Genomic DNA, 27,344 nt, shown 5'->3' on the forward strand with positions numbered 1-27,344 from the left:
TACTTTTGAGAGTAAAACTGCACTTTAAGTGAACTCTTGATGTTGTTTCCTAATATTAGTAAGAATGAAAATTGACCTTCAATTTAACACACAGGATTTAACAACTACGATTTTCTGTACTAGAAACATTTTTTGTGTGACAGAAGTTGGAGATGAAATGGTTACACATTACTGAAATGTTAAGAAGGGGTAAATATTTACCTGTGTATTTCTAAACATTACAACAAAACACACATAGAATATTAAAAACAAAATGTGTTACTAATCCTGAAATACTATAGAAAATTCTGTTGATAAATATTAAGCTACAACTACTGTCATTATTCATTTGATCTTATTGGTGACTTCCATTTTCTGACTGGAAAAAAAATACATTTTATATATGAAAGGTTTATTCAACTACTGTTTTGGTAGCCATGGAGTTAAATGGTAATAGTTTTTAGAAATTACTTCAGTCTGTCCCTCTATTTAATATTTCTTGTATATATGCTTTTTAACAGGTATAAAAGTAACCTTTATTTTTACTTTACCTGCCACTGGTCACTTTTCTTTAAATGGAATTTTGTGCAGTATATAAGTGACAACCAGTGAAGTCCTCTTTACATTTTTTTTCACTTTGAATTCAACATAAAACTAGGTTATTTTGATTTTACTTTAATTTTACTTTTGGTAAGTATATTCTGTACCTTACTGATTTATTGTCCTTTTAAGGTTTATTCTGAATGTATAAATTAGCTATTTCTGTAAAGCGAGTGGGATGTTCTGTGTGGTATCTGAAAGTTTAGAGTCACATTTTAATTATGCAAACACGTATATTTGGTCTACAAAGCATAAGAGTTTTTCCTTTCATTCCTGCAAGTGGTTTTAGACACAATGGTAAAGATTTAGATGGCTTTGATTTCTATGGTGGTTTGTCAAGCAAATGGCTGTCCATATAGAAGACTGCTTGATGAAATAACTAACAGCAGCTTTAAATGAGAATTTTTTTACTGAGGGAAACTTTTATGGGATTTAAATCGAAGCACAATCTGTTTACTTTGTAGAATAATTATCATAATTTTTATTTTTGTGACTTGTATAATTAACAAACATGCTACTTCTGTTCAAACAAGGCTTTATTCCTCCACAGTCTATCTATTTTTTCTTGATCTTTCAGTAAAATGTGTATGTTACATTACAAGAGTGTAGTTTCTGTGCAAGGTTCTGAATTCATTGCAGGATGAAGCAGAAGAAGCTTGGTTTTGACTGAACTTGTATAAGACCTAGATATTAGAAAATATAAAAAATTACTGTCAAAGTGAGGAAGAAGTTATTACTAAATGTTTGTTTCCCAAGTTTGATTTTATGCAGGCTATACATTTTCCCCTTAAATATGTATGGATAACTCCAATTGGGTGAAATCCTGACCCTGTTGAAATCAATGGGAGTTTTGCCATTGACTTCAGTGGAGCCAAGATTTCACCCATTTACTTTAGTGGGAGTTGTACGTGTATCTGAGGGCAAAGATATTTACAGGGGAACTGCGAGGTGTGTTTAATACAGTTATAGCTCTATCCTAAACATTAAAGTTGGTCTTGTGCTTCTCTGTTGTAGTTTGGTATCATAAATAAGAGAAGGAAAAGGCCTATTCAGAGTATGATGTATGAGCTCTAGCATGGGCAGCGGGTGAACACACCCTTGGGGGAGGCTAGTCCCTGGCCCCTCCCACTCTGCCTGAGGCCCTGCCCCTTTTGCCCTGCCTCCCCTGCTGGAGCCCAGAGCACCCCCTGCTTGCGGCCGCCGGCCCCTTCCCCATGTGCTCCCAGCGCTGGGTGAGCAGACAGAAGACATGGCCAGAGCGCCCCCAACCCCAGCGCAGTACGGATGGGCAGGTGGCACGGTCAGAATGCTCCCAGTGCTGGGCGGGCAGATGGCATGTCCGGAGCGTCCACAGCCCTGGAACGCTGGGCAGGTGGGTGGCATGTCCAGAGCACTGGGTGGGCAGCGCAGTCCCAGTGCTTGGAGGATGGGCAGCGCAGTGCAGCACAGCGTGGCCCTATCCCAGTGGTCTTGTACACACCGTGGCCCCGCAGCTTCTGGACCACAGAAGAGAACAGCAGACAGGAGGGAGTCTGGGGGTGGAGCGTGGGTGGGGACACACTAGGCTGTTTGAGGAGGCACAGCCTTCCCCTGCCTACGATACCCGCTGCCCATGACCTCTAGTCTATCTCACAATCTGCAACCTCTGGAGGTATGTTGAGAGTGGGTGTTGGGAAGGATTAGGCTGAACAGAACGTGGGGCGTCAGCTGCAGTCCACTGAGGAAACTTATGAAGTCTCATTCTGCAAGGCTGTCTGTTGTCTGAAAATCTGAAGCTACTTCTTGATTCTGAGCAGTTGACAAAGTATTATTTTCAGATGCTTTAAAATATTAATCTTTTAAGGGAATGGAGGCCTTTGCTTGTAGCTGCAATCTTTTTCATGGCTGCCTTTGGTAACATAGCCTTTGCCACTTTCTGACTTGTGAACAAATGGCTGAGAAATATCTCTGAGTAGTTCCTTTGCAAAATGGATCAAGATACTTTAATAATTGTTTGATCAATGGCTGATTCTTTTAAAGAGGACAAATATATTAAATTGTTGGCAATCCAACTCTCTCCTGAACTAAAAGATGCTGAAGCTGAAGTTAAAAGAACACCGTCTACTTAAAACCTGCACTTCTCTCTGAAAATTTTTTAGTTATTATTGTTACAACATCTAAGATTACTAAAAAAGGAAGAGACTAGAAAAAAACACACTATTTTTTCAGTTTGTTTGCTGTGGGAATTTGACACCATTTTGTGTGAACAGGGCAGAGACATTTTTAAAAATAGGAAAATGTAATTGTAAAACCACAGAAATTGGCCAGGGTACTCAAGAGCAAATATAGTACCTGAAATGGACTTTGAACTATTTTTTTTAGCAATTACATTTCAGGTTGACAGTGGCCCTTTTAATACACTTACAATCCTTTGATCTGCTCTTATCCAAGTTTTACGAAGAAAATTGATTGAATTTCTATGAATGTCTCCCAAAGGACCTGGAGAAGAGCTACGTGCAAGCTCGAAACCTTGTCTCTTTCACCAACAGAAGTTGGTCCAATAAAAGAGATTACCTCATCCCCCTTATCTGTCCCAAAAGACAAATATTCTATGTGAAGTAAGAAGCTTGCAATTCATGCAGGTCTCTTTCAAAGTACTTATATTTATGCTGGAAACCATTTCTGCTATAAATCTTAACAGCAACAACAACAACAAAACCCTACAATTGCCTCTCAGACGCATAATGACACTATATTCTATAATGTCTGATGCATTCATAGGGTCACTGGTTGTGCTCATTTTAAAGTTGGCTCTATGCATTTTTCAAGCGTGTGTGAAGTAAATAGTATATTTCAGTTTGTATGGTAGATGAAAGTTTTGAGTCAGATTTTTAACTAAGTAATCATATGCTTTTTTCAGTCTGTAAAGTATAGGATTGTTTTTCTTAAGTGACGATTGTAATTTGCTTTTAGATACAGTTATAGAGTTAAAGCCAAACATTAATAAGTTGGTGTCAAAGCAACAGTGCTACTGTTTTTATTCACACCATTTCCTCTTCAGCTTTTAAAATATATTTTTCCTTTTGGTGTCTTATAAAGCACTCTCTTCAGTTAGAGCTTTATAAATAAAAAGAATAGTTGGGTGCATTTGTCTATGATTTAAATCATACCCAAATTTATGCGCATTCACATGCAAATTTTGTTTGATTTTCAGGTTCCTGGTAAGTTTTTGGTATGAAAAGTCTGTGTATTACTGGGGTAGATGATTGGAGCCGTTCCTTTCCAATACAGTTTTGACCACAGTAATCCCCACTTTTCATGACTACCCAATTAGTTTATTTCACTGTTGTCAATATGGAGCTATCCTTAAACTTGGAAACCTGGCCTGTATCTAATAGCGCTACTTAAACTTAACAGTGCTAGCTGTAGACAATATTATATTATTATTTATTTTGTATTATGTAGAGGCAGTAGTCAGGATTGATGCCCCATTGTGTTTGGCACTGAACATGCAGATAATGAAAAGACAGTTCCTGCCCCAAAAGGTTACAGCACAAGTCTGACTAGGCGCAACAAATAAATAGAGTGAACAGATGGAGGTCAAAGAAACAGTGAGACAATTATGATTATTATTATAAGCAGTAGTTGCATTACTGCAGCTGTTGAGTGTTCTATGCCTCATGGCATAGGTGGACTTTAAGAATAGGTTTAGAGGACAGTAATGTAGTGGCTTTTTTGTTTTTTTACAGAGAGATACCCGCACTCTCTCTCCCCAGTGCATAACAGGAGCATGGGAGAAAATGTGAAGTACCTTGAGGGGAAATTTGATTGTTGGGGGCAAAAGCCCCCATGGTACAGTGGAAGTGGGAGATGAAGATTAGAGCTAATTTTTGGCCACGTTGAATTTGATGATGGCTGCATATCCACAAGGATACACCAGATTGTTTGAGATTTGAGTTTGCATTGAAAGAGACACTATCAGAGAGGGAAGAGGTAAACCTGTGATTTGTTAGTATAAAAATGATAGCTAAAGCCGTGCTCTTGTATGAAAGACCCTAGAGAGAGGGTATAGGAGGAGGAGAGAAGGAGGCCAAGAATAGAGCCCAGTAAGAACATCTGATCCAGTAAAGTATTCAAGCATGTGTTTTAAGAGCTTTGCTGGATCAGAGTCTGAAGCTTTTTCCTGAATGAGCGAGGTGCTGATTGTGGGGAATAGTTTTTATTTTTGGGATGCAAATGTGTTCAGTTTGTATCGTTAGTCGTATATCTTGTTTTTAACCTCTTTGTACATGTGCCAAAATACTAATTTGATAGTAGCATTTTTACAAATCAGAGAAAAATATTCCATTCATCCTAGTGGGAATGACATACATGTTGTCTGGAGAATACATGCGCATGTGTTGACTGCTTGTGTCTGTTCCATTTATACGATATTCTACTGTTGCAGGGGGATGGACTCTATTTGATAGGTTTCTTCCATATCTAGATACTGTGATTTTGTCTATATCTTTCTTTTCCATAAGGGAAAAAAAGGCATTTTTCATGGAGCAAGCTTCAAAGGACATTTACATTTTATAACACACATTGTAATGATCACAATATTGTATAAGTAAGCTGCTAGAAGTGTTTTAGTATATACTTTATGAAAGAAACAAAGAATTTCTATTCATGTGTTTAGTAACATGAAAAAATAGAGTCCTGGCTTTGGGACACAGTTGAAAAAAGTGAACACAAGCATGACAGTTGCATTAATGTATTGAGGCTGTGTTGTCTATCAAGATTTGTCATTAAGCCCTTAAGTTGCGGGAGAAGTCTCAGTTGGAGCAAAATTGATCAAAGTGGATAGTCTGTATTTCACTGTTTTCACTGTAAACATTCAATACTATATTTTCCTTGAACTATGAGAAGACTGAGAATAACTGATTAATTTGAACAAGCAGTATTTCAAAGTCCACTTGAATCTTATTGGCACAGCTTTGAATGCTATTTACCGTTTACTAATTTGTGTATGAAATGTCACTTACAGGTGCTGACCTTCAGGAAAGAGCCAAAATGCACTCCAGTGAAGTTAGTTCTTTTGTCTCAAAAGCAAGAGCAACTATTAATGAAATGGGTAAGTAAAATAAACTCACTGTTGAACAGTTGCACAGCTCAGACTTCTTTAACCTCTAAAGGTCAGATCAAAGAAGTGATATAAACATGTATGATTAATTCTTGCTACGCGGTGGATATCCAAATTACTTATGTCAATGAGATAATTATGAGTCACTGGCACATTGTGTTTTAAAATGTGCACAATAGTGTTTGACTTCTTATAGAATAAATTAAGGTGCTGTTTCACAGACTGATTAACAATATAGCCAAGTGGTTTGGAATCATATTTTTGTGGAGGAAGAATTGTAGTTCTGTGCCCCCTCGGTGGCGTGGGGTTTGTTTATATTATCCCCTTCTTCTATTGGATGTAGCAAATGCTGTTTTAAATTTATATCATATAAATGTTTTAAACATGTGCTGTTGATGGAAAATGTGGTTTTATGGCACTGCAAAATATTGTTAAATCTGTATCTACTTTGTTATAATGGTGCCTTTTAGTAATGATAGTTTTGGTTTTAAATTCCATTTTGTGGTAAGTACTCCTTTTAAGGGCTTAATAATTTGCCTGTGCATTTTGGAATATGAAATTTCCATCCAAAAGTGACATTTCTGTAGATTTTAATCTGTTTGGTTTTGACAGGATATTGTTAATGTATTTTTATTAAAAGAAGGTCAATCTAACATAGCATCTCTGGAGCAATCCCCTTTATAAATTTAACCTACAAAAATTACTATTATGGGGTTAAAGAATCCAATCATATGCAGTTTTGACAGTGCCTGATGACCCAAGCAACATTTTTTAAAGTATTACTCTTTTAAAAACTAAATGTGTATTCCTCCAGGGTTACTGTGTGGGATTTACATTCCTTTTAAAGAAAATAAATGTTGGAGCATAAACATCTTAAATTATAGGACTGTGTGTGTTGTTTATTTTAAATATTAAGAAGTTTGGGAAGGTGTTATCTAGCCCAAAAGTCAGAGAGCCGTTGAAGACAATGGAGTTGTTCCCAATTTACACGGGTAAGAATGGGAGCAAAATGTAGACCCTGTGAGCCAAAGTATGCCATGATGTAACACTCTGCATAACCTGGTTGAAATCAGTGGACTCCAATGAAGTATAAACCATACCAAAGGTTGATCTGTAAGATTTTAGGTTTTATCATGGGGAGCTAGGGCTAGATCTTCATTTCACCTTTAAAATGATGAATTATTAATACTTCAAAATTGCTCTAGAGGAGCCAATTACTTTTTAAAGACTAATTTTATATACCTGAAAGGTAATGGGAATAGATTGTTCCAGGGTTATACCAGGAAACCATCCACACATAATGCTATTCACTTATTTTTATGTTCTGTGTTTTTGACAATTTTTTTTTGTTTAATTATTTCAAGTAATATATTCATTACATATTATGGGCATTATTGTTTTGAATGTTCAATGTCAACAGTACATGCCATGACAGTATAAATATAACTTTTATTCTGAAACATTTCTGCAAAATAGTTTGCAACTTGTCTTCTCCATCATGAAGCTGATGGAAAAATATATATATAAAAAGTATACCTCAGAAATTGGAGATCAGTGTGGTGTGAGGTGTATGATGCCTTTACAAATGGAAGTGAACATTAATCTTTTAACAAGTCAGGTTTTCAGTTCTTCTTTTTTTTCTTCTGAAGGAGTAGTCTAGCATTACAAAAACTAATTTTAGTAGAGCAAGTGGGACAGTGTATTTGCATTGGATTCCTGGCAATGAATCAGTATACTGAAAACAAGCAGATGAAGATTTTTTTTTCTGCCCAGAAGCAACCCTAATGTCAAGAGACACTTCACGAAGGGGAAAATATCTTCCGACAATTATTTATTTGTCATTGTACAAATGCTGTAGCAACATATTTTCAATTTCCTGTTTTTGTCCCTTTACTATGCAACGTTAATAATGAAAACCAGTTTAAAATATGCACTACTTTCTGCTCTTCAGAAATAGAACACATTATGAAAACAGTGTTTATATTCAGACGTTTGACCTAGTAAGGAGATACATTTAAAGCAAAGTGTGTCTTCAGAGCCCTTAAGAAAAATAACTTATTTAACTGTATAGCCAAAATAGATGAAAGATAAATATTGCTTAAGACTTTAATAACTATTAAAATCAGCCTTTTGAATTGGTAGGTCTTAGCTTTTTGTAGTTATTGACAATTTGATTATATTTTTTGTTCTTGTATCAGTTCTTTTTTTTTTTTTTTAAAGATGCAGCATCATTAATTAGGAATGTAACAACAGAAAGTATTTTCTATAAATTAAAATCATACTGCACTTGTTTGCTACAGTTTTTAAATAGAATTGTAGATGGGATTAATTTATGACTTCATGCTAAATTTGGGGGAAGTATTAAGATTACATTAAATATCACTTGGTATAAAAATAAGCATTTGAAAAAAGAGCAGAAGAAACTGTACTGAGCTCTTAGTTGTAGCTCTGAATACTTAAAGTTGGGGACGGGGGAATCAAAGCATGCCGCTATTTTTAGCACTAGTTGCTTTTGCTAAAATTATATCAGAGTTGTGTGGGTTGTTTTTATAGAGCAGGAACGTAAGACTACTTGTCCATTACTATATTCTGCCTTGAGATTCTGCATTACTGACATAAGGCTGCTTTTACCCTGAAAGTTCTCAGAGGGGAAAACATAAGTAGATCTGCCTAGTTGTATATAGTTTCAAAAGGGTTTCTGGCTAAACTAAAGCAAAGTCTCATTGGCACACACACATGCATCCCTTTTTTGATGCTTTGGAAATAAATAATACCTTGTGCCAGATCCTCAGCTGGTGTAAACTGAAATAGTTACAACGAAGTCAATGGTGCTATGTCTGCGTATGCCAACTGTGGATCTGTCCCTTTATATCTACACAGTGCAGTTCATCCAGTGAGATTCTAATTATAAAATAACATGTAACTCCTTGTGGGGTGGAACATGGTAGCCATTCTGTGCCAGCAAAACACTTTGTTTAGAAGGGAGAATGAAAAATTGGCAGTATTATATGTAATTACTCCAGTTGGAGTTTGGCCACAACCTTTATAAATGTGCAAAAATCCCTAAGGATTGGGAGTCAAATCCCATTGAATTTCAGTGGTATTTGGATGTCTAACTCTCTTATATGCCTTTGAAAAGCCCAGCCCAAGAGTGGTCAGCCTTGATTTTATATTCTGTCTGAAGGCAGTGTAACACTGACAGAACCCGGGCGTCGTCGGGCAGGATCAAACCTGGGACCTCTGGAGCTGGGGGGGGGGGGGGGCTGGATTCCGGGGGGCAGTCAGGGGACAGGGAGCAGGGGGCGGTTGGATGGGGCGGGGCGGTCAGGGACGGGAAGCAGGGAGTGGTTGGATAGGTGTGGAAGTCCCAGGGGGCCTGTCAGGGGATGGGGGTGTGGATAGGGGCTGGGGCAGTCAGGGGACAGGAAGTAGGTGGGATTCCAGGGGGGGGCAGTTAGGGTGGGGGGGTCCCGAGAGGGGGCTGTAAGGGGACAAGGAGCAGGGGGGGTTGGATGGGTTGGGGGTTCTGGGGGGGCGGTTGGGGACGGGAATCAGGGGGATTGGATAGGTGTGGGATTCCCGGGGCGTCTGTCAGGGGACGAGGATGTGGATAGGGGTCGGAGCAGTCAGGGGACAGGAAGCAGGGGGCGTTGGATGGGGGTGGGATCCCAGGAGGGGGTGGTTAGGGGCGGGGGTCCCAGGAGGGGGCAGTCAGGAGACAAGGAGCAGCGGGGGTTGGATGGGTCAGGAGTTCTGAGGGGGGCAGTCAGGGGGCGGGAAGTGGGAGGGGGCAGATAGGGGGCAGGGGCCAGGCTGTTTGGGGAGGCACAGCCTTCTCTACCCGGCCCCCCATACAGTTTCGCAACCTCGATGTGGCCCTCGGGCCAAAAAGTGTGCCTACCCTTGCTCTAAGTAGTCTCAGTGCTACTACATGGGACAGAGCACCGCACCCAGGAGGTGTTTAGGTTACAGCAGCACATTGCTTCCTGGCACCATGCTGGATCAGTGATTCAGTAGCAACTCAACGAAGAGAGCTACCAAATTTTTTGTATTACTGCAAGTAACTGGTGGTTTTTTGTTTTTGTTTTACATCTTCCATCTAAATACCAAATAAGCCATACTCTGTTTGGCTTATAAGCGCTAGTTAATTTTTACCTTGAGGTGGTTGCTATGGCAGTGGGTTATATGCAGTTATTTTGTTTGGAGATAGCTTTCACATTCCTCAATTATTTTTTAATTTATTCTTTGACTATGACCTTCCCAGATCAAAAGGCCATACATTTGGTTATTTTCATTTGCTTTCCCTGAACAACGGCACTAGTTATTGGGGTATCAATATTCAAAGCCTAAGCAAATAGTTGCTTCTAGAGAACTTCCTGAAAGGCACACTTTTATTCTCTCTTAATTTCCGTCTATCATCCCTTTTTCTTTAAGGATTTGCCAAGTGTCACCTCCAAACTTTAAGTTCTTGCTCAGACTTTGGAAAGAATCACTCATCCTCTGAAATCTTCTTTTCCTAATCTTCTACATCCTCCTGCCTAGAAAGAGGTACTATGCCAAATTAATGCCATAAATTCTTATTTGCACTGGCCAGCAGAATTTGGTCCCTTAGCCCCCAAGAATGCACAACCACATAAATTGCCCTGACCCCTGCTTTACCAGCCATCGATCACCACTTCTCAATTTATAAAACTGGCTGGCGCAGCCTCAAAAGTAGGCAGAGCCAACCTGGGTAGGGTCAAGTTCAGCCTGGCCAGGTGATGCCCTAACCAGCTTCTGTGGTGATGGAACCCTCCAGGAGAGGATAGTGGCAATACTGCTGGTGTTTTGTGGATTATTGTTTGTAAATATCTTTGACAATGTCTTTGGGTGCCTATAGTGTGCTTGATACTGAGGAAACAAAAATAAATGGTCTCTGTTTCAAGGAATGTACTGTTTTAACTTAGATGGTACAGTAGTTTCAGACACATAAAATAATGTGAATAACATTCAGTCTTGAAACAATGAAGATAATCCTTGTGGGATTATTGCTGAAAGACTCCGTAAAAGTGGGTTTTTTTCTTTCCTTTTTGAAAGGAATGATTTGAATGAAGAGAACATCACCTGCTGCAGCATGGAGAGGAAGAGAGTTCCAAACATAGAAACCACAAAAACGGGAATGGGAGAAGAAGGCAATAAAGGGTTATGCAAAATGGGTTTGATAGTGTAGGCAGTAGAAGGAGAAGTAAGAGGTAATACACACAGAGATTGGGTGTTGGTGAAGTGCCTTGAAGGAGGAGGCAAGAGGAAGCCAGTGAAAGAATGTGAAGAAGGGAGTTACATTGTCAGAGCAGTACTAGAATAGACGAAAATCAATTAAATTATGCTTTTTGAGACTCTGTTTAACTGCAAAAAGAAAAGGAGTACTTGTGGCACCTTACAACTGTAGCTCACGAAAGCTTATGCTCAAATAAATTGGTTAGTCTCTAAGGTGCCACAAGTCCTCCTTTTCTTTTTGCGAATACAGACTAACACGGCTGCTACTCTGAAACCTGTTTAACGACAGTCATTCTGCCTGAAACGTAACCATTGTACTGTACATCCTTCATGTTGGCTGTAGTACATCTACTGATGCTACTTTTATAATACATAGTGTAACTGTGGAGGCAGTGACCCAGACCTGAGGGCTTACTTTCCTTTGCCTAGCAAGGATCTATCTGGATGATTAAAAGCTGTTAATATATTCAGAGATCTGTTCCAATCAGCTGGAAGATTGTAGGTTTTTGTGTGGAAAGTGGGTGAGGTATGAGAAATGATCCATAGGTTTTAATCAAGGGCATAGAATATCTCTCAAAGAGGGATGTAAAATTGGTTCCACGTCAAGACCTTGAAGTAAATTTTAATATATAATTAAACCTAGCAAAGTGAATTCTATAATAGTCATGCTATAAATCTGTTGTGTCCCTCCCCCCCCCACCTCCTCCCTCCCACCCTCCAGTCTCTCTTGCTGGTAAATAACACAATTTTGATATGACCAATGCTAAGAAAATAAATAAAATATTAAACACTATAATACATTATCCTATCAGAATGTTGTTTATCTAGTTTGGGGCACTGTGAAGAACATGGGAATAATCTGCATTAATTTCTATGAATGTTAAATATGTATCTGTGCTTATATTGTGCTGGCTAAAAACATGATTAATGGCTAAACACTGCAGGGGGCCATTGCTTTTATCAGCTGATCACAGTTCCAGAGAGGTGAAACATGGTTGGTAAACAGGGGGTAGCCTGGTGATCCAGTCTAAAGTGGAGCGAATTGCAGGGTTCCACTGTTTCTGTGGGCACTCTTTCAAGTGCAGGTGTAGGCCTATTACTTAAAGAGTACCCACAGAAAGAATGAAGATAGGTACGCTCACCCCGAACCATAACAGGCTCATATCTGACCCTACCCTGGCTCACCATCCCTCTCATTTCTGCTCAATGTTAAGGGGGGAGGGTTTTGCCCAGTGTGTTTCCAGCTGTAGATAGTTCAGTGCCTGTTCAGCAGAAGTATAGAGCAAGGCTAATGTAGTCAGAATTGCTAGTAGGCTGAAACACATTTCTGAGTTCTTGGTTGTTTTCCAGCAGTAGCTTTGATTTACTGCTTCTTTTAATGTTGAATTAATTTAAATTACTCTTTATATAAGAAATAACTAAGTATTGTCAGTTAACTAAGTAGGCAGTGCTGTCCCTGCGGAGCTGAAATTATGTGCTTTGTCAAATTTCATTGGATTGTTTTTAATTAAAAAATGCAGTGATAAAGTTTGATCATGCCAATGAATGCATCATTAAACTTCTCCATCCAAGCTGTTTGTTATCCATTTACATAACAACATTGCTTACAGGATTTTTGTTATACTTTTTTTCCCTTTCTTAATAAGACTCTAAAATTTGTTGTAAGGATGGGTAAGGAAATGTGGATACTAATGTCCCAAATCTTCCAGATCCAGGTAGGATCTAAGGCCTGGTCTACATTACAAAGTTAGGTTGACCTAACATGATTCTCTATAACTTTGCATGGGTCCACATCTTAATTTGCCTTTCACTGACATAAGTTCCCTGTTTCATTGTTGTAATAACACGACCTCCTCAGATGACACATAGCTAAAGTTGACCTACTTCTGCTGACGTAGTGCAAGTGTAGACACGGCATTACCTGTGTCGACCCTAACTGTTCTCCAGGAGCTGTCCCACAATGCCCCTGTTGCTGCAAAAATGGTCACTCAGGTCACAGTTTTGAAGGCCACTGCCCAGGGGTCACTGATACCTTAAGTCTGCCTACACCTTAAATCCTCCAGCTTCTTTTTGAAATGCCTTTTGCTGATTGTCCACCATTGCAAGCATCCAACCATGCAAGATCCACGCAGACAGAAAGCTAGTAGATGTGCTCTTGCCTGGAGCGGGAAAGAAGTCACTGATCTCCTTTGCCCTAACCTTAACCCTAAGGTGCACCCAAAGAAATATAGACAGCTACTTCCAAATTGTGCAGGGGTTGCTAAATCTGAGGCACAACAGGGATGAGCAGCAATTCTTGGTGAAAGCCAAGAAACTTTAGCAGGCCCATCATAAGGCAAGGGAGAGCAGCAACAAATCTGGAGCTGTCCCCTGCAGACCTGCTGCTTCTGCTGCTTTACTTGGCGGGGACCACACCAGCACCATGACTGTGGACACTTGGTGAGAGATGGATGTTGAAACCGCTGCAGTGCATGGGGCAGGTGGTGGGTGGAGACAGGGGGCATGCAAACCATGCAGTGAACCAGGAGGTATTCATCAGTTGGAGTCAAGCCAGTCCTGCCAGGCAATTACAGATGGGGAGGGGAAGGGAAGCTCAGGTAAGTGTGTGGATACATAATTCCTTATAAGCATTTTCCCCTCTTTTTGTTGTCTGATACCTCCTGTCTCTCCCTCCCTTCTTCCTTATTTAAAAATGGCGACCATCCCATCCATGTGTTCAGAGAGCAAAGGTGTCAACTTTTGATTCCTCATTTTACTTGTAAAACCACCCCTGGGAATATAATTAAAGTTAATGCTTCGGAGTGCTTATGCAGTTGCCACTTCAATCAACTAATATATGTTAGAAAATAAATTTAAAAAAATTAGTATGGCCAGCCAAATTACACAGTCCTCATCAGATCATTGCCCTGTGATCTGGTAGAGGTTAGAAGAAAAAAGTAAAAGTGGAGTTTGCTTTTCCTTTCTTTGGCTTGTTGGACTGGGTGGGGCGGAGGGGAAGGAGTCCACAGTTCTATCCCAAACAGAATACTTTTTTTTATCGGAACAGGGACATCCCTTTTATCCTCTTGAACAATCTCAGTGAAATTTTCATGGAGGTACTCTACAGTTGTTTCCCAAACATTTCTAGGGATGGCTGCTTTATGTCTTCCCCCATAATAGCAGACATTCCAATGCGCCTGCTATGATTTCCACCGGCACCACTGCAGTAAATCGGCAGCAGCATATAGGCCCGGGCAGCATCAAGATGCGAGTAACAGCTGTGTTCTGTGGGCCTCTGTCACCCTCATGAGTGAGAGATCAGCCAAAATCACACTGCCTGTGAAAATATTGGCAATATTCACTGCACTTTCCCTATACTCAGATTCAGAGGCACCCAGCTTCTAAACCTCTCATGCAACAGTCCCCACCCCTGCTTTGTCCCGGCTAGTCCCATGCTCACCATGGCTTGAGTTGCAAAACAGTTGTGTAATGAGGTGCTCCAAAACTAAAGTTGCAATTAGAATTTCTTACATTATTCCCATAAGACCTTTAATAAGGGAGTTTTGGGACTTATCTTTCCATTGTGATTGTAAATCTAATGATGTTTTGGAGGAGTAGGGGGAGGGCAGTTGCTGGAGGAGAGGGAAAAGGACAGAGAAGTGCATGGGAAGTGCACCAGGATATTATGGCTCAGGAAACAAACAGATGTTGGAGAATATGTTTGAGCTGAATGCCCAAAGGCCTCATGCACAGCAGACTTTCCAGCCCATGGAAGACTCATGGTTGCTGCCTCTTATTAACCCCACCCCAGCATAAGAGGTGACAGCATGGCATGAACTCTTACTTCTGTCACTCCATGTCAAGGGAAAACAAGGAGAACCTTGACTATACCTACACTCACTGACCTGCAATAACTACAGGATGAGCCTGCAAGTAAAGTGCACTAGTTTTTATCATGAATAAAACTTTGTTATATGTTTTAATATGTAGGCATGTATGTTTATTGTTTGTGTTTTTTATAAGTTTGGGTTACCCTCTTACAGCACTACTAAAATATTTTAAAATATTTATTTTCACTTTGTTTCCTGTTTATTTGTACACAATAAAGTTGTATTTTGTGAAACTCAGAGTATATTTATAGATTTGCAGCAAGCATGTATGCCACATTATAAAATCCATAATGGGAGTCAGTAACCCACCCATATTTAAAGTCTATGCACATGAAGGCACACAAGTTCAAAAGCATAACATAATAATCTGATGTCTAACTGCTTAAAATATTCTTTTAAAGCCTCCCTCTGCTGTACGTACTTCCACAGTTCTCTCTTCTAATAGCCCTTGTGTGTGGCTGTTCAAATTCAGCAGATAGCCAGTCCACCTCACCCTTCGATCTTACAGTAGTCTTTCCCCCTTCACCTCACAAATATTATATAATACACAACATGCAGCAAAATCGATAGGAATGTTTGCCTTGCTGAGATCCAACCTAATCTCTAAAAATCACAAATGAGATTTTAATCGACCAAAAGCATATTCAGCAGTCATCTTGCACCTGCTCAGCTGTTAGTTGAATCTTTCCTTCGTTCTGTTGAGGTGGCAAGTGTACAGTTTCATGAGCAGGGGAGCAAGGCATAAATTGGGTCCCCCAGAATCAGTTGACATTTCAACAACATTAATGAGAATGTGCTAGTCAGGGAAGAATGTTCCTGCTTGCATTTTTTGGAAAAAGTCCCATGTTCTTAAAGATGCAAGCAGCATGCACCTTTCCTCACATGGGATGCTGGAACAATTTGTATAATGGGGTTGCTGAGAACCATGGAACCAAACTCTAAACCTTCCATATCATGGAAACCAATTCAAGCCAAGGGATGCTGCTGCACACCCATCACCTATTGTTCCAGAATCTATGTCCCAGACCAGCCTACATTGATGTCAGTGAAGCATGTCTGGTGATCCACTAGCACTTGCATAATCATGGAAAAGTACCCCTTTTGTTTTATGTATTCACTGGATGGTGCCGGAATAGGGATAAGTGTTCCTGTTATTGCTCTACCACAGTTCAGGAACCCCACTATCATGTGACCCAGATGTGGGCTGTCATGCAAGGTAGCCTGATCAGGAGTCAGGAACAGGAGTTAGAACAAAAATCAATAGCTAGGAATTGGAGCCCCAGGTTAGTAAATATGGATGCACATCGGGTTCTTGCATAAAGAGACTGCAACATGTCAGCCAGGTTAAATGAAAAGTAAACATTTGTCCCTAGTACAAAAAGATGTAAGGAAATCAGGGAATATATGTTCAATATTTGTAGTTAGAGGGTCTTCTTTAAACATCCATCTTAATTCCATCAATTCCTTGATTTTCTATTTTGATTAATTCATTCTCATACATGGTCTGTATGAATGTTTCTACATTGGTATAGAAAACACTGATTTGTAACGTTAAAAAGCTGCTTATAGAATAATCTGTATTCATTCCATTGATGATAGAAATTTGTAGAAGAGAAGGAAAAACACTGTATCTTGAGGACATCCTCTTTCACTAGTAGCTTCTGATGCATAGAGGAGAAACCTAACTGGGTAATAGTTTGTCTGATATTCTCTCAGCGAGAAACAATCTACAGTATCTACTTTCTTCATCAAACAGCAAGGCTTCTCTCTTTATCATTTACAGAGAAAATAAAAACTGTGTATGTGCATACTCTGACTCATTGCAGGTTATTTGCCTGGGCATGCTTTTGGATGCACGGAGTTCTCTTTGTGTATTTGGCAAGAACTTAGTTTTTAATTTAAGATATTTAACATCTTGCACGAATAGCCTTTCTTTTGCTTTTTTAAATAGTGAGACTTCTGACAGAGCCCTCTTTGAAAAGGTTATTTCGGTATTTGAGGGAGCTTATTGATTCTGAGCGGGAACATACACTGAACTAGATTAGATCATAAGGCCAAGGTGTGTTAGCCCAAGATATGCATATTATAGAGTTAAGAGGAAGAGCCCTCAAATTATCATAGTAAATATCTACTTTTTGAGATATATTTGAATTATCTTTTCTTCTGTCATCTAGTGAATCAAGAAGTTGAAACAGCCATCTTTGTCAGCACATGGCAAGTAGTGAGCACAAAAGGAAGTGCAGGTTTTTGCCTACTGTACAGCATCCAGATGATCTGATTAACTTAGATTCTATTTTGGTATAAACAACGAGGAGTAGTTGTGACACCTTAGAGACTAATAAATTTATTTGTGCATAAGCTTTCATGGGCTAAAACCCACTTCATCAGATCCATGGAGTGGAAAATACAGTAGGAAGATATATATAGTACATGGGAAAAAATGGAGGTTGCTTTAGTTACCAGTAACTGAAGTTTCTTCAGTCATCCATGGAGACTCTTCCTTAGAGTTGTGTACCATCTTGTTCTGGCTTGGTGCTGCATATCTTGATCTTCTTGCCGTGCTACATCTTTTGTAATCTGAGTTGCTCAGCAATAGAAATGTATACTGCTCTTGACTCTTGATGTATCTGTATCAGAGTCTATATGAATGCAAGTCCATGGACATAATTTTCATAGGTATCAATACAGAAAAATGAAGATTGACAAGATTCTAGTGATTCCAAGTACAATAATGGGTAGTAAAAAGGACTTATATGGGCATATGTATGTATATCTTCTCCCTACATTTAAAAAAATAAGTGGGATCTCTGTGCCGTTAGGCTTATAAATTGACTAAGGATATGTCTACGTTGCAGTTAAAGACCCACTGCTGGCCTGTGTCATCTCACAGGGTCCTAGCGCCCGAGCTCCAGCCTGAGCCTGGAAGTGTACACTGTAATGAACCAGCCCCGCAAGCCTGAGTCAATTGGCATGGTCCAGCTGTGTTTTTTAATTGCAATGTAGATATACCCAAAGGATGCTTACTGTTTCTAAAAGTGTCAAGTCCAAGTATCATGATGTTAAAACTCTCAAGATATGTATCTCTTTTTAATGGAGAAGATATGAAAGATTTGTGCTGTTTTTAATAGGGGGAATAATTCTGCTCTCGCATTGTACATGAGTAGTGGATAATCTCAAATCTGTTGGATGACAAATGAGATCCACTTCAATTCAGTCTTAAACATTTTTTTTAGCCTTTATTTTTGTTCATTTTAAAACAGTACTGTTAACACCTATGAATTACATAAAAATGCAAAAATAGATAATACAAGAAAGATAATTGAACAAGTTACCTTTCCTGGGGACAGGGTGATTCTTTTCAAATCTCTGGTCTCTATGTTCTTCCCTCTGTCTTTTCCACTCTCCTGCTGTCAATCACCTATCTTTTATCCCCTGTTCTGTAACTTTGCACAGGCTGTTTACTCAGTTATTTCATCTATGTACCTATCTATTCTAACCCCCTAATTAAAACACTCATGCATAAATCCCAGTAACCTAAATTAATACATTTTTGCTTATCCTGCTTTTTTAAGTTACTTTTATCTGTCTACTTATACCACCTATTCTTTGTTGTTAACCTCACTGGCTTCATCCAGGCCTTATCTTATTGGTCTGGTTTTGTGGCCTTGGTTTTTTGCTGGTTAGCTTGTCTTGGGGGGAACCTGAAGTTAACAATTGCTTCAGGACACTTTTTCACTCTGCTGTTTACACAGGACAAGGTTTTACAGCTAAGGCACACAAACCAGCTTTCATGGTTTACACAACCCTGAAGCAATTTCAGCTAAATTCTGAAATGCTACGTCAGCAGAGACACATACAAAAGCAAAACTTCCTTTTTATATTTTCTTATATTACTATATATACATATAGTGTGTAATATATATATATGATAAGAATATATATAATCATTTCTCTAACATTATTTAGTATGTTTATTTGAGTAACACAATTTTTACACAGTTTTCTAACAAGTCTTTCTGACCTGGTGGCAGTGCAGTGACAATTAGCAATTATGAAAGAACTTCCAAACACCACCTTGTAGTGACCATGGACATAACCAACCTAGGATGGGAAGCCCATGCTGAAAGTCTTCACTTCTGGGGAAATGTCTCTCTAGGAAGAGTAGTTTCTTATAAATGTTCTACTTGCACTGATGACCTTCAGATACCTGGTGGTCCTGAGTCAGACAGAGGTGGGCCACAGTATAGTACAGAAACAAGCAGAAAGTTGCATCTCCTGTATTAGGCTATTCCTAATTACCACACATTTAACAGGGAAGAAAAACACAATCACAGGCAAACTAATTTGATCTAACACATGGTCTATGGATTGGAGATTAGGAGACCAGATCTTCCAGTTGGGGAGACACCAGAGGTAGCTCTCTTCTTAACTCACCTGAACAAGATACTGGCAATAATCTGCTCCTAGTAATAAGAAAAGTCTGTATCAGCAAGTAACATTTTCTCTATTCACTGAAAAAGGTGACTCCTATATACCTTTCTACTAGTAAAGGTTCTGGCAAAGCTCAGTACAGATGAGGGCTCATTATCTTCTAACAACCCCATGCTCAGATGGGTGAGGTTATCAACTCTGTTGCATGTGGTCAAAGCAGATCCTATCAGGCTAAGAGCCTGGTCTCAGATCATCATTAAAAACCAAGGCACCTTTGTCCTTACCAAGCTGAGAGCTCTTTTCCTGACAGCTTGGTTCCTGACAGTGTAGAGATCCATTGGCAAAGTGTCTCTGACATCTTTGAAGCCACCTACCAAAAAGATTCTCAACACCAACAGGAAAAGGTTTGTGGGATGAAGTCAGGCACAAATGATCTCCTTCGCTTGCCCTGCACAAAAATGGTTTGACCAACTTTCATCTGTCTTGTTTTAACTTAAAAACTAAGTCCATATAGATAAACCTGACAGCTATTTCACCTTATCGTAAACTAAATGTTGAACTAGCATCTCTTTAGCCCATGTAGTGAGGTTCTTGCGTGGCTTGACACTTTTGAAATTTTGGGAGCAGGGAGCCCATTGTCTTGTAGGTCCTGATAAAAACTGGTGAAAGCACTTTTTTGAAGCACTCAGTTCCTATGAGCTTAAGTTTCTTATGCAGAAAGTCCTTTTCCTGGTGGCTGCAGCTCAGAATCTGAGTAAAGCTTCACTCTTTAGTGACTGACTGAGCTTTATACCAGGTTTTACAAGGTGAAGGTGGTGCGGCAAACTCAGGTGACGTTCTTCTCTAAGTTGGGGTTGGTGTGCTGCCTTAAATTGGCTTGCCAATATTCTTCTCATCCCTGCAATACCTATACTAAGCTCCTTTCCATAGTCTCGGTGTCAAATATTATGAGAGTTCTATTTGGAATGGACTAAGCCCTTAATATAAAGCTTTTTTCCCTTCTTTTCAAGTTCTTGTTTCTTTTAGCATCAGTTTGCTGAGCAATGCGGACTGTGTTAAATGGATATCTGGTTGCACTTTGCATTGTTATAGCCTGGCTAACCTGAGAATAGGTTTGCTGGATTTGTGGGAAGATTGCTACTATGGGTCCACTTCCCAGATGTTTGCATCACAGACTTCTGCAAAGTAGCTATATTTTCTTCTCTCTCTAGCATTTTAAGAGCATTCTTACTTGGATTGGACCTCCAGGAGTGAATCTTTTTCAGACTTTCATTACAGAACTTGTTTTCAAGTTAAGGGAAGAAGAAACTAACTTTCCCATTCTGAAAAGAAGTTCTTGTTTATTTCAGGATGTCCGTTATTTTTAATTGGCCAGTGAGTGAATTCTCTGTAGACTTGAATGTCGTGTTTGCTTTTGGACTGGTAAAAGATAGATTTCTCCTATTTATGTTTATGCTATGTATAACAACAGGAGAATCACAAACTCATTCCCTATTTACGCTGTTGGCATTAGCCTTGTTATTGTACTATTTGCAGCGCTATTCTTTTTTTTTTTGAGATATCCCTTGACCTTCTTACTCTCCAGGAATGAGAATCCAGCATATCCTTTTTATGAAGTTATATGCATTTTAGTGTTGTTAAGCCCTTATTAGATTTGTAAATTTACCTTTCATTTTTTGATAACCATATATACACAACATCTAATTCTTCATTTCAAACAAAACCTGAACATATGTGGGGTCTTAATCTGAAAAAGCAGTGCATTGGCATTTGATATTGTTATTTTTGAGAATAAAGAAAATGAATTAATGGCTAAAATTCTGTCTCTTGTGATATTTTAATTTTTCTGATTTCCTGTAAAAAGATTTAAAATTATTTTTGTTTTTAATCTTTTTACAGGAAATCAGAAAAATGTTCCTAATATAAGGACCATTTAAGTTGTTTTAACTGACTGTGCTTGCCACTCACTAAAGTAGATTATATTTTGTGAGACTAAAATCTCAGTTTAAGGTAACCTCTTATTGAGCTGTTGCTCCTGAGTGCGTAGACTTGTTTAATGAACATATTTAAGAGAAGCCTCTTCATGCAAGTAACCGTGAATGGTGGAATATGAATATTTAGACACAAACTAAATTATCGTAAAGCCAAAACCCTAGTGGTTATAGCAATTTTACATTAATTTAATATTTGGTTTTAAATCATCACCAGTCTAGAGTCAAAACTCTTATGTAAATCTATGGCCTATTGAAAATATTTTGCTAATTGCATCCAGATGATTTGCAGAGGTTGAAGTAGTAAATCAGCACTAAAGAAGCAGCCTCTTCTCCTTATCTTTCTTCACTGCCACTATTGTAGGAATGAGCCTGCAGGGTGGAAGTTGCAGTTTTAAGCTATATTTAAATGTTAAGTGGTTACAAGAAGTCTTCAGTATGAAATAAATTATATTGATAAACATGCCTTTTAACATATTAATAAATAAAATAACATTTGAAGAAAGTCATAATTTGACATTTTTACTGGATATTGTAATTTTTATCTCTTTCTTCTCATTCTCCCAGTGATAAGACCATCACTTTGTATAATTTACTGTGACACAATGACTAGCTCTACTTAATCATCTTTTGGGCAATCACTTAGTTATCTAGAGAGCACCACTGTTCCTTAGGCCTTCTTGATAAATATACTAGGAAAGATATTAGAGAGGGAGATGTCTTTTGAGTATGGTAATATTAGAAGGCTCTCCCTCTTCACTAGTGCCTCAGGCATACGTATGTAGTACATCTGTCACTGTTTCCGTATGTCTTTACACTCATAATGAATTGCAGCACTTTCTATATATCTCTCAGTCTACAGTGCATGACTCTCCAGTACTGCATAGATCATTGACAGATGCAACCCATTTTTAATCAGATGACCCTGGTGTCTTTACATAGTTCAAAATCCATTATTCGAGATAGGAAACAAGCTGCAAATGCATTCCAGCTGCAACATTCCTTTCTCTCTTTTCACTGTGTACAATATATAAAAGATGATTCACATGACCAGAAGAGTAGGTATGGAATTAGTAGGATTATATCCTCCTAGTTCTTCTGGGACTAGTGTTCAACTAAACAGTACACTAGAAAAGTATTTTGTCCCTATTCTGATCCACACTCCATTCTTCAGATTAGTACCCAGTTGTAGTGTCACCAATACTGAAGTCAGTTGCCCCTAGTATCTCAGTCGGAAACTATGCCAGCCACCCGTTTTTCAGAAATGGAGCCAGAACATTTGCAATTTTAGAGCCAGGACAATGTTGTATTGTGAGATTTGTTATATTCTTCTTCTGCCCATCTCTCTGAACTAGATGCTATCATGATGACCTTAGATTTGCACCTTCTATGTCAGTCTGATTAACTTAAGTGTAGCCATTGATCCAGACAACAGATAACACCATTTTTTGTTTTGTTTTAAAGAAAAACTCATTGCACATTGTTTTGAAATGTTTTCTTTCAACTGTTGATAATTGCTGTTTAATATAGTCTCAAAAGTATTTAAAATGCAGTGTTATTAGTAGCTGTAGAAACAGCGAGGCTTTAAGAGTGCTATATTATTTGTCATACTTACTTTAATTGCCACTATAAAGTCAGAAATACCGTCTGATATTGTTAGTTGCTCAACAGACTGTGTAAGGAAATTGTTGTGCACTGCCATGTCATGTATATCCATTCAGTGATTTTTCACCATTGTTATTCCAGTCTGTATTTGAATAACTGAAATCCTTGTGAATCCATATTCAAAATACTTTACAGTACTTCCTGATCTGCATCTGCATTTATTGTGTTTTATTGACTTTATAATTTTTCCTTTGCAAGGCTATTAGCAACATAAACTCTGTCAAGTAGCAGTGATTACTGCAGCATGTATTTGTCACTCCTCAGCAAACTCATCCTGCAAAACAAAGATCAGAGCAATGTCTGACTACAGTCCTCAGAAACATACGCCATATCTCTGTGAGAATTTAGTTTGGTTTTAAGAATGTCTCCACAAAGAGGTTGCACCAATTTAACTAAATTGGTTTCTCAGTTGACTTAGGGACTTGTCTACACACAATATTTTTACACTTTTGTAAATTTACAGAAATAAACCATATCGATATAATCCCCTTTATACCAGTATAACTGTGACCGCACTAGGGGGTTGCACCAATTTAACTATATCAATCTGTTTCTAAATTAATATAGTGTTTGTATCAATTTCACTCTGTGTGGACCAGCTTTTAGTTAAGTCAGTACAATTTTCTGGTGTAGAGAGTTTATTATTAAGCCTGAAAACATTTACTTGACACGTGCTAGCATGAGAACTAAGGCCATGTCTACACTTACAAGCTTACAGCAGAACAGCTGTGCCAATACAGCTGTGCCACTGTAAGAGCACTTGTGTAGCCATGTTATGCCAATGGGGGATAGCTCTCCCATTGACATAATAAAACCATCTCAGCGAGCAGCGGTAGCTATGGTGGTAGCCTGCTGACGTAGCGCTGTGCGCACAAGGCTTATGTTTTTTCACACCCTTGAGCGACAGAAGTTTTTCCAATGTAAGTGCTAATATAGACATGGCCTAAGTCTTTGAACCAAAGTGAAAAATACCTGTGAGATCATGGGCCTGTATAGATTAGGAAATTTGCTTGTATTGTAGCTAGCATGTTTTAATTAACATATTTTAAACACCACTTAGCACCTGTTATAGACTTATCAGCTAGCACATTTTTAAAGGTGTTCATGGTCAATCCTAGTGAATTTTCTGGGAGGTGGGAGCTCAGCACATTCTGAAAATCAAGCCTCGGTGGGTGTCTGAAGATGAGCATTCATAAATTGAGGTACCAAAAATCACTAGTTAATTTTGAAAATCTTGGTCATCAGTGAAAACTTAAATTCTTCAGAAATTTCTGAAGCTCACCGGGGATAGCTTCCAACATTCTGAAGATGAGTGGACTTCATAAATTGTCCTCTTGGAGTATTTCTACACAGCAAAGAAAAACTGGCAGTTGGCCCATGCCAGCCTACTCAGGCTGCGGACCTATTACATTGCTATGTAAACTTCTGGGCTCAGGCTGCAGCCAGAGCTCTGGAATCTCCAACCCTGCAGGGTCATAGAGCCCGGGCTCCAGTCCAAGCCCAGAAGTCTACACAGCAGTGAAACAGCCCTGCAGCCTGAGCCCTGTGAGCCCGAGTTAGTTGGCACGGGCCAGCCATGGCTTTTTATTTGCTGTGTAGACATACCCTTGCATAGAACAAATATCTATAGTGTTCTTCTTCAAGTGATTATCCATGTGGAGTCCACTCCTGTGCGTATGCGCCTTGTATGCTTAATCAGATTCTCTTAGCCAGCAGTGTCTGCTGGGACCATGCCTGCATTCTGTCTTCCTGTCCCCCACCTGAAAGCATAAAGGGTAAAGAGGGCCCAGCCACCCCTCACTTCCTTCTTACTGTCCATGGCAGCAAGATGGAACTCTTGCAGTGTCTGCCTGCTTCTCTGTTCAGTGTGCTAGTTGTTAGTTTTGTTGTCTGTTACCAACACAAACCCAAGCAACCATTTTAGTCAGGTTCTGTTTTTTAGGCTAGGACCGCTATCCTTTCTCCCCACACACGAACTCTACTACTTCAATAGTAGAAGCAAAATCTGTGGGGTTTAAAACATGCTCCTTCTGTTAATCTTCAGTACTTTAATGTTGAATACTCTAGATACAAGTTTCATTTAGGAGAAGGACATGTTCCTTAGCAATTTACCATATGTCATTCCTTCTCTAAATGGATTTAGAAAGGTGGACAAGCTCACTTAAAATTGTTCCTCCTGGATCTTTTTATGCAAGCTACCTTGGACATCAAAAGGAACAATGCAGCTGGTCCCTCAGTCCTCTGTCAGTCCCTGTCCTTGAGCTCTCTAATGAGTTGAGATTCCATCCTGAGCTCCCTGGCTACCTCAACCAAGAAGTCCCTGTCATCCATTTCCATTCCAGTTTTGACCTCTGGCAAGGTTAGGAAGGAGCAATACTCCAGAGTTGAACTAAGCCATAGATCACTCGGTCTGGTGTCTACTAAATTGAGGTATAGGATTCACAAGTTGTCAAGGTTCCTTCCCCACTCTGAACTCTAGGGTACAGATGTGGGGACCTGCATGAAAACCTCCTGAGCTTACTTTTACCAGCTTAGATTAAAACTTCCCCAAGGTACAAATTATTTTACCCTTTGCCCTTGGATTTCCACTGCCACCATCAAACTTTATCTGGGTTCCTGAAAAAACGGAGTTTGGACACGTCTTTCCCCCCCAAAATCCTCCCAACCCTTGTACCCCACTTCCTGGGGAAGGTTTGGTAAAAATCCTCACCAATTGGAATAGGTGACCACAGACCCAAACCCTTGGATCTTAGAACAATGAAAAAGCATTCAGTTTCCTTACAAGAAGACTTTTAATAGAAGTAAAAAGAAAAGAATTACCTCTGTAAAATCAGGATGGTAAATACCTTACAGGGTAATTAGATTCAAAACATAGAGAGTCCCTCTAGGTAAAACCTTAAGTTACAAAAAAGACACACAGACAGGAATATTCATTCTATTCAGCACAGCTATTTTCTCAGCCATTTAAAGAAATCATAATCTAACACATACCTAGCTAGATTACTTACTAAATTCTAAGACTCCATTCTTGTTCTGTCCCCAGCAAAAGCAGCATACAGATAGACCCAGACCCTTTGTTTTTCTCCCTCCTCCCAGCTTTTGAAAGTATCTTGTCTCCTCATTGGTCATTTTGGTCAGGTGCCAGCAAGGTTACCTTTAGCTTCTTAACCCTTTACAGGTAAGAGGATTTTTCCTCTGGCCAGGAGGGATTTTTAAGGGGTTTACCCTTCCCTTTATATTTATGACACAAGTCATGTTGACTGGGGCTCAGCAGTCAAGGCAGCCAATGGCCTGGGAAGAATCCCTCTGGTGCCCTGGTTCCAACTGTTAAGAGAGCACTGATGGCACCCACTAACCTCAGTACTGGTTCTTCAACCCAGCATGCTGGCAAATGGTGTTTCTGTACAGGCAACATTGGAATTCTGTTCCTTTGTGCCCAGCGCATTGGTACCTAGTGTTTTAGTACCCAGCACATGTATGGTACCAAGTGATTTAACAGTGGTCCCTGTACTGGGGTTTCCTGAATGAAAGAGGTGATAACTAAGCCACTGGCTATTAAGTCTATTGACATGGTAGGTAAAGGAGATATCTCTGATACAGACTTCATGCCCTACCTTGTTAGTGAGAGCCCAGCAGAAACAGAGAATTCCTCACAGGACGGTGCCTGTCTTGAAAATGGTGTACTTGTTCACCTTCATTCCAAGGTATGTACTTGGGACTCATCTCCTACATAGCAGCAGCCTCCTCCTTCTCCTAGGGTGGCAAAGTGGGAGTCAGGAAGAGATTTTTGAGGACGGATCTGTAAGGGAGAGCAGGAAAGAACCCAGGGCTCATAGGGAGCATTCTTTTTTGTACTCCCCCCTCCCCTCATGTGTCCCCTATCCCAGTACCAATACCTATATCAGCTTTGGCCCTACTGAATGCCCTCGTGGAACAGCCAAATTCACAATTCATGGCCTGCATCTTCAAACCATTCTAGGCCTAGATCACCTTTCCCAAAGAGGCACTATAAACCCACATAGCCAGATTAGCTAGTGCAGCCTCAGATCCTGCAAAGGCAGGAGAAAGTGATGAGGAATTACATCTGTATGGGAAGATCAATTTATTCCTGCTCCAGTCTCCTCCTCGTATCCCAGTGAAGCAGTAAATCCCTCAATTGTTCCTTTAGTTGATAATTTCATTAAGCTAATGGCAACGACTCTAGATATGCCTCTGGAAGTGGTGCAGGAACATCCTCACAAACTTCTGAACATCTTGCGCCTTTCCATGCCTGGGGAGGGGCTCATCATACTTATAAATGAGGGACTGCTGGAGCCTGTGAAAGGCCTGTGGCACGTACCAGCATCTATTCTGGCCATGTCCAAGTGAGCTGACAGGAGGTACAAAGTCTCTTCCAAGGGATTTGAATACTTTTTCCATGTAGTTACCAGGTTTATTTGTGGTAGCTGCTGT

General features: G+C 39.5%; 1 protein-coding gene across 6 annotated transcripts in view; it reads left to right on the forward strand.

Annotated features, from left to right (window-relative positions):
• Positions 1–27,344, forward strand: part of AUH (AU RNA binding methylglutaconyl-CoA hydratase) — a 510,281-nt gene that overhangs the window by 367,591 nt on the left and 115,346 nt on the right. For all 6 annotated transcript variants that reach the window (XM_075128633.1, XM_075128634.1, XM_048849845.2 and 3 more), the window contains one exon: positions 5,585–5,671. In XM_075128633.1, coding sequence (XP_074984734.1) covers positions 5,585–5,671 — 87 coding nt within the window. The remainder of the gene's footprint in view (positions 1–5,584; positions 5,672–27,344) is intronic.

Source organism: Caretta caretta, chromosome 5 (assembly GCF_965140235.1).
Source record: "Caretta caretta isolate rCarCar2 chromosome 5, rCarCar1.hap1, whole genome shotgun sequence".
Lineage (NCBI taxonomy): Eukaryota > Metazoa > Chordata > Testudines > Cheloniidae > Caretta > Caretta caretta.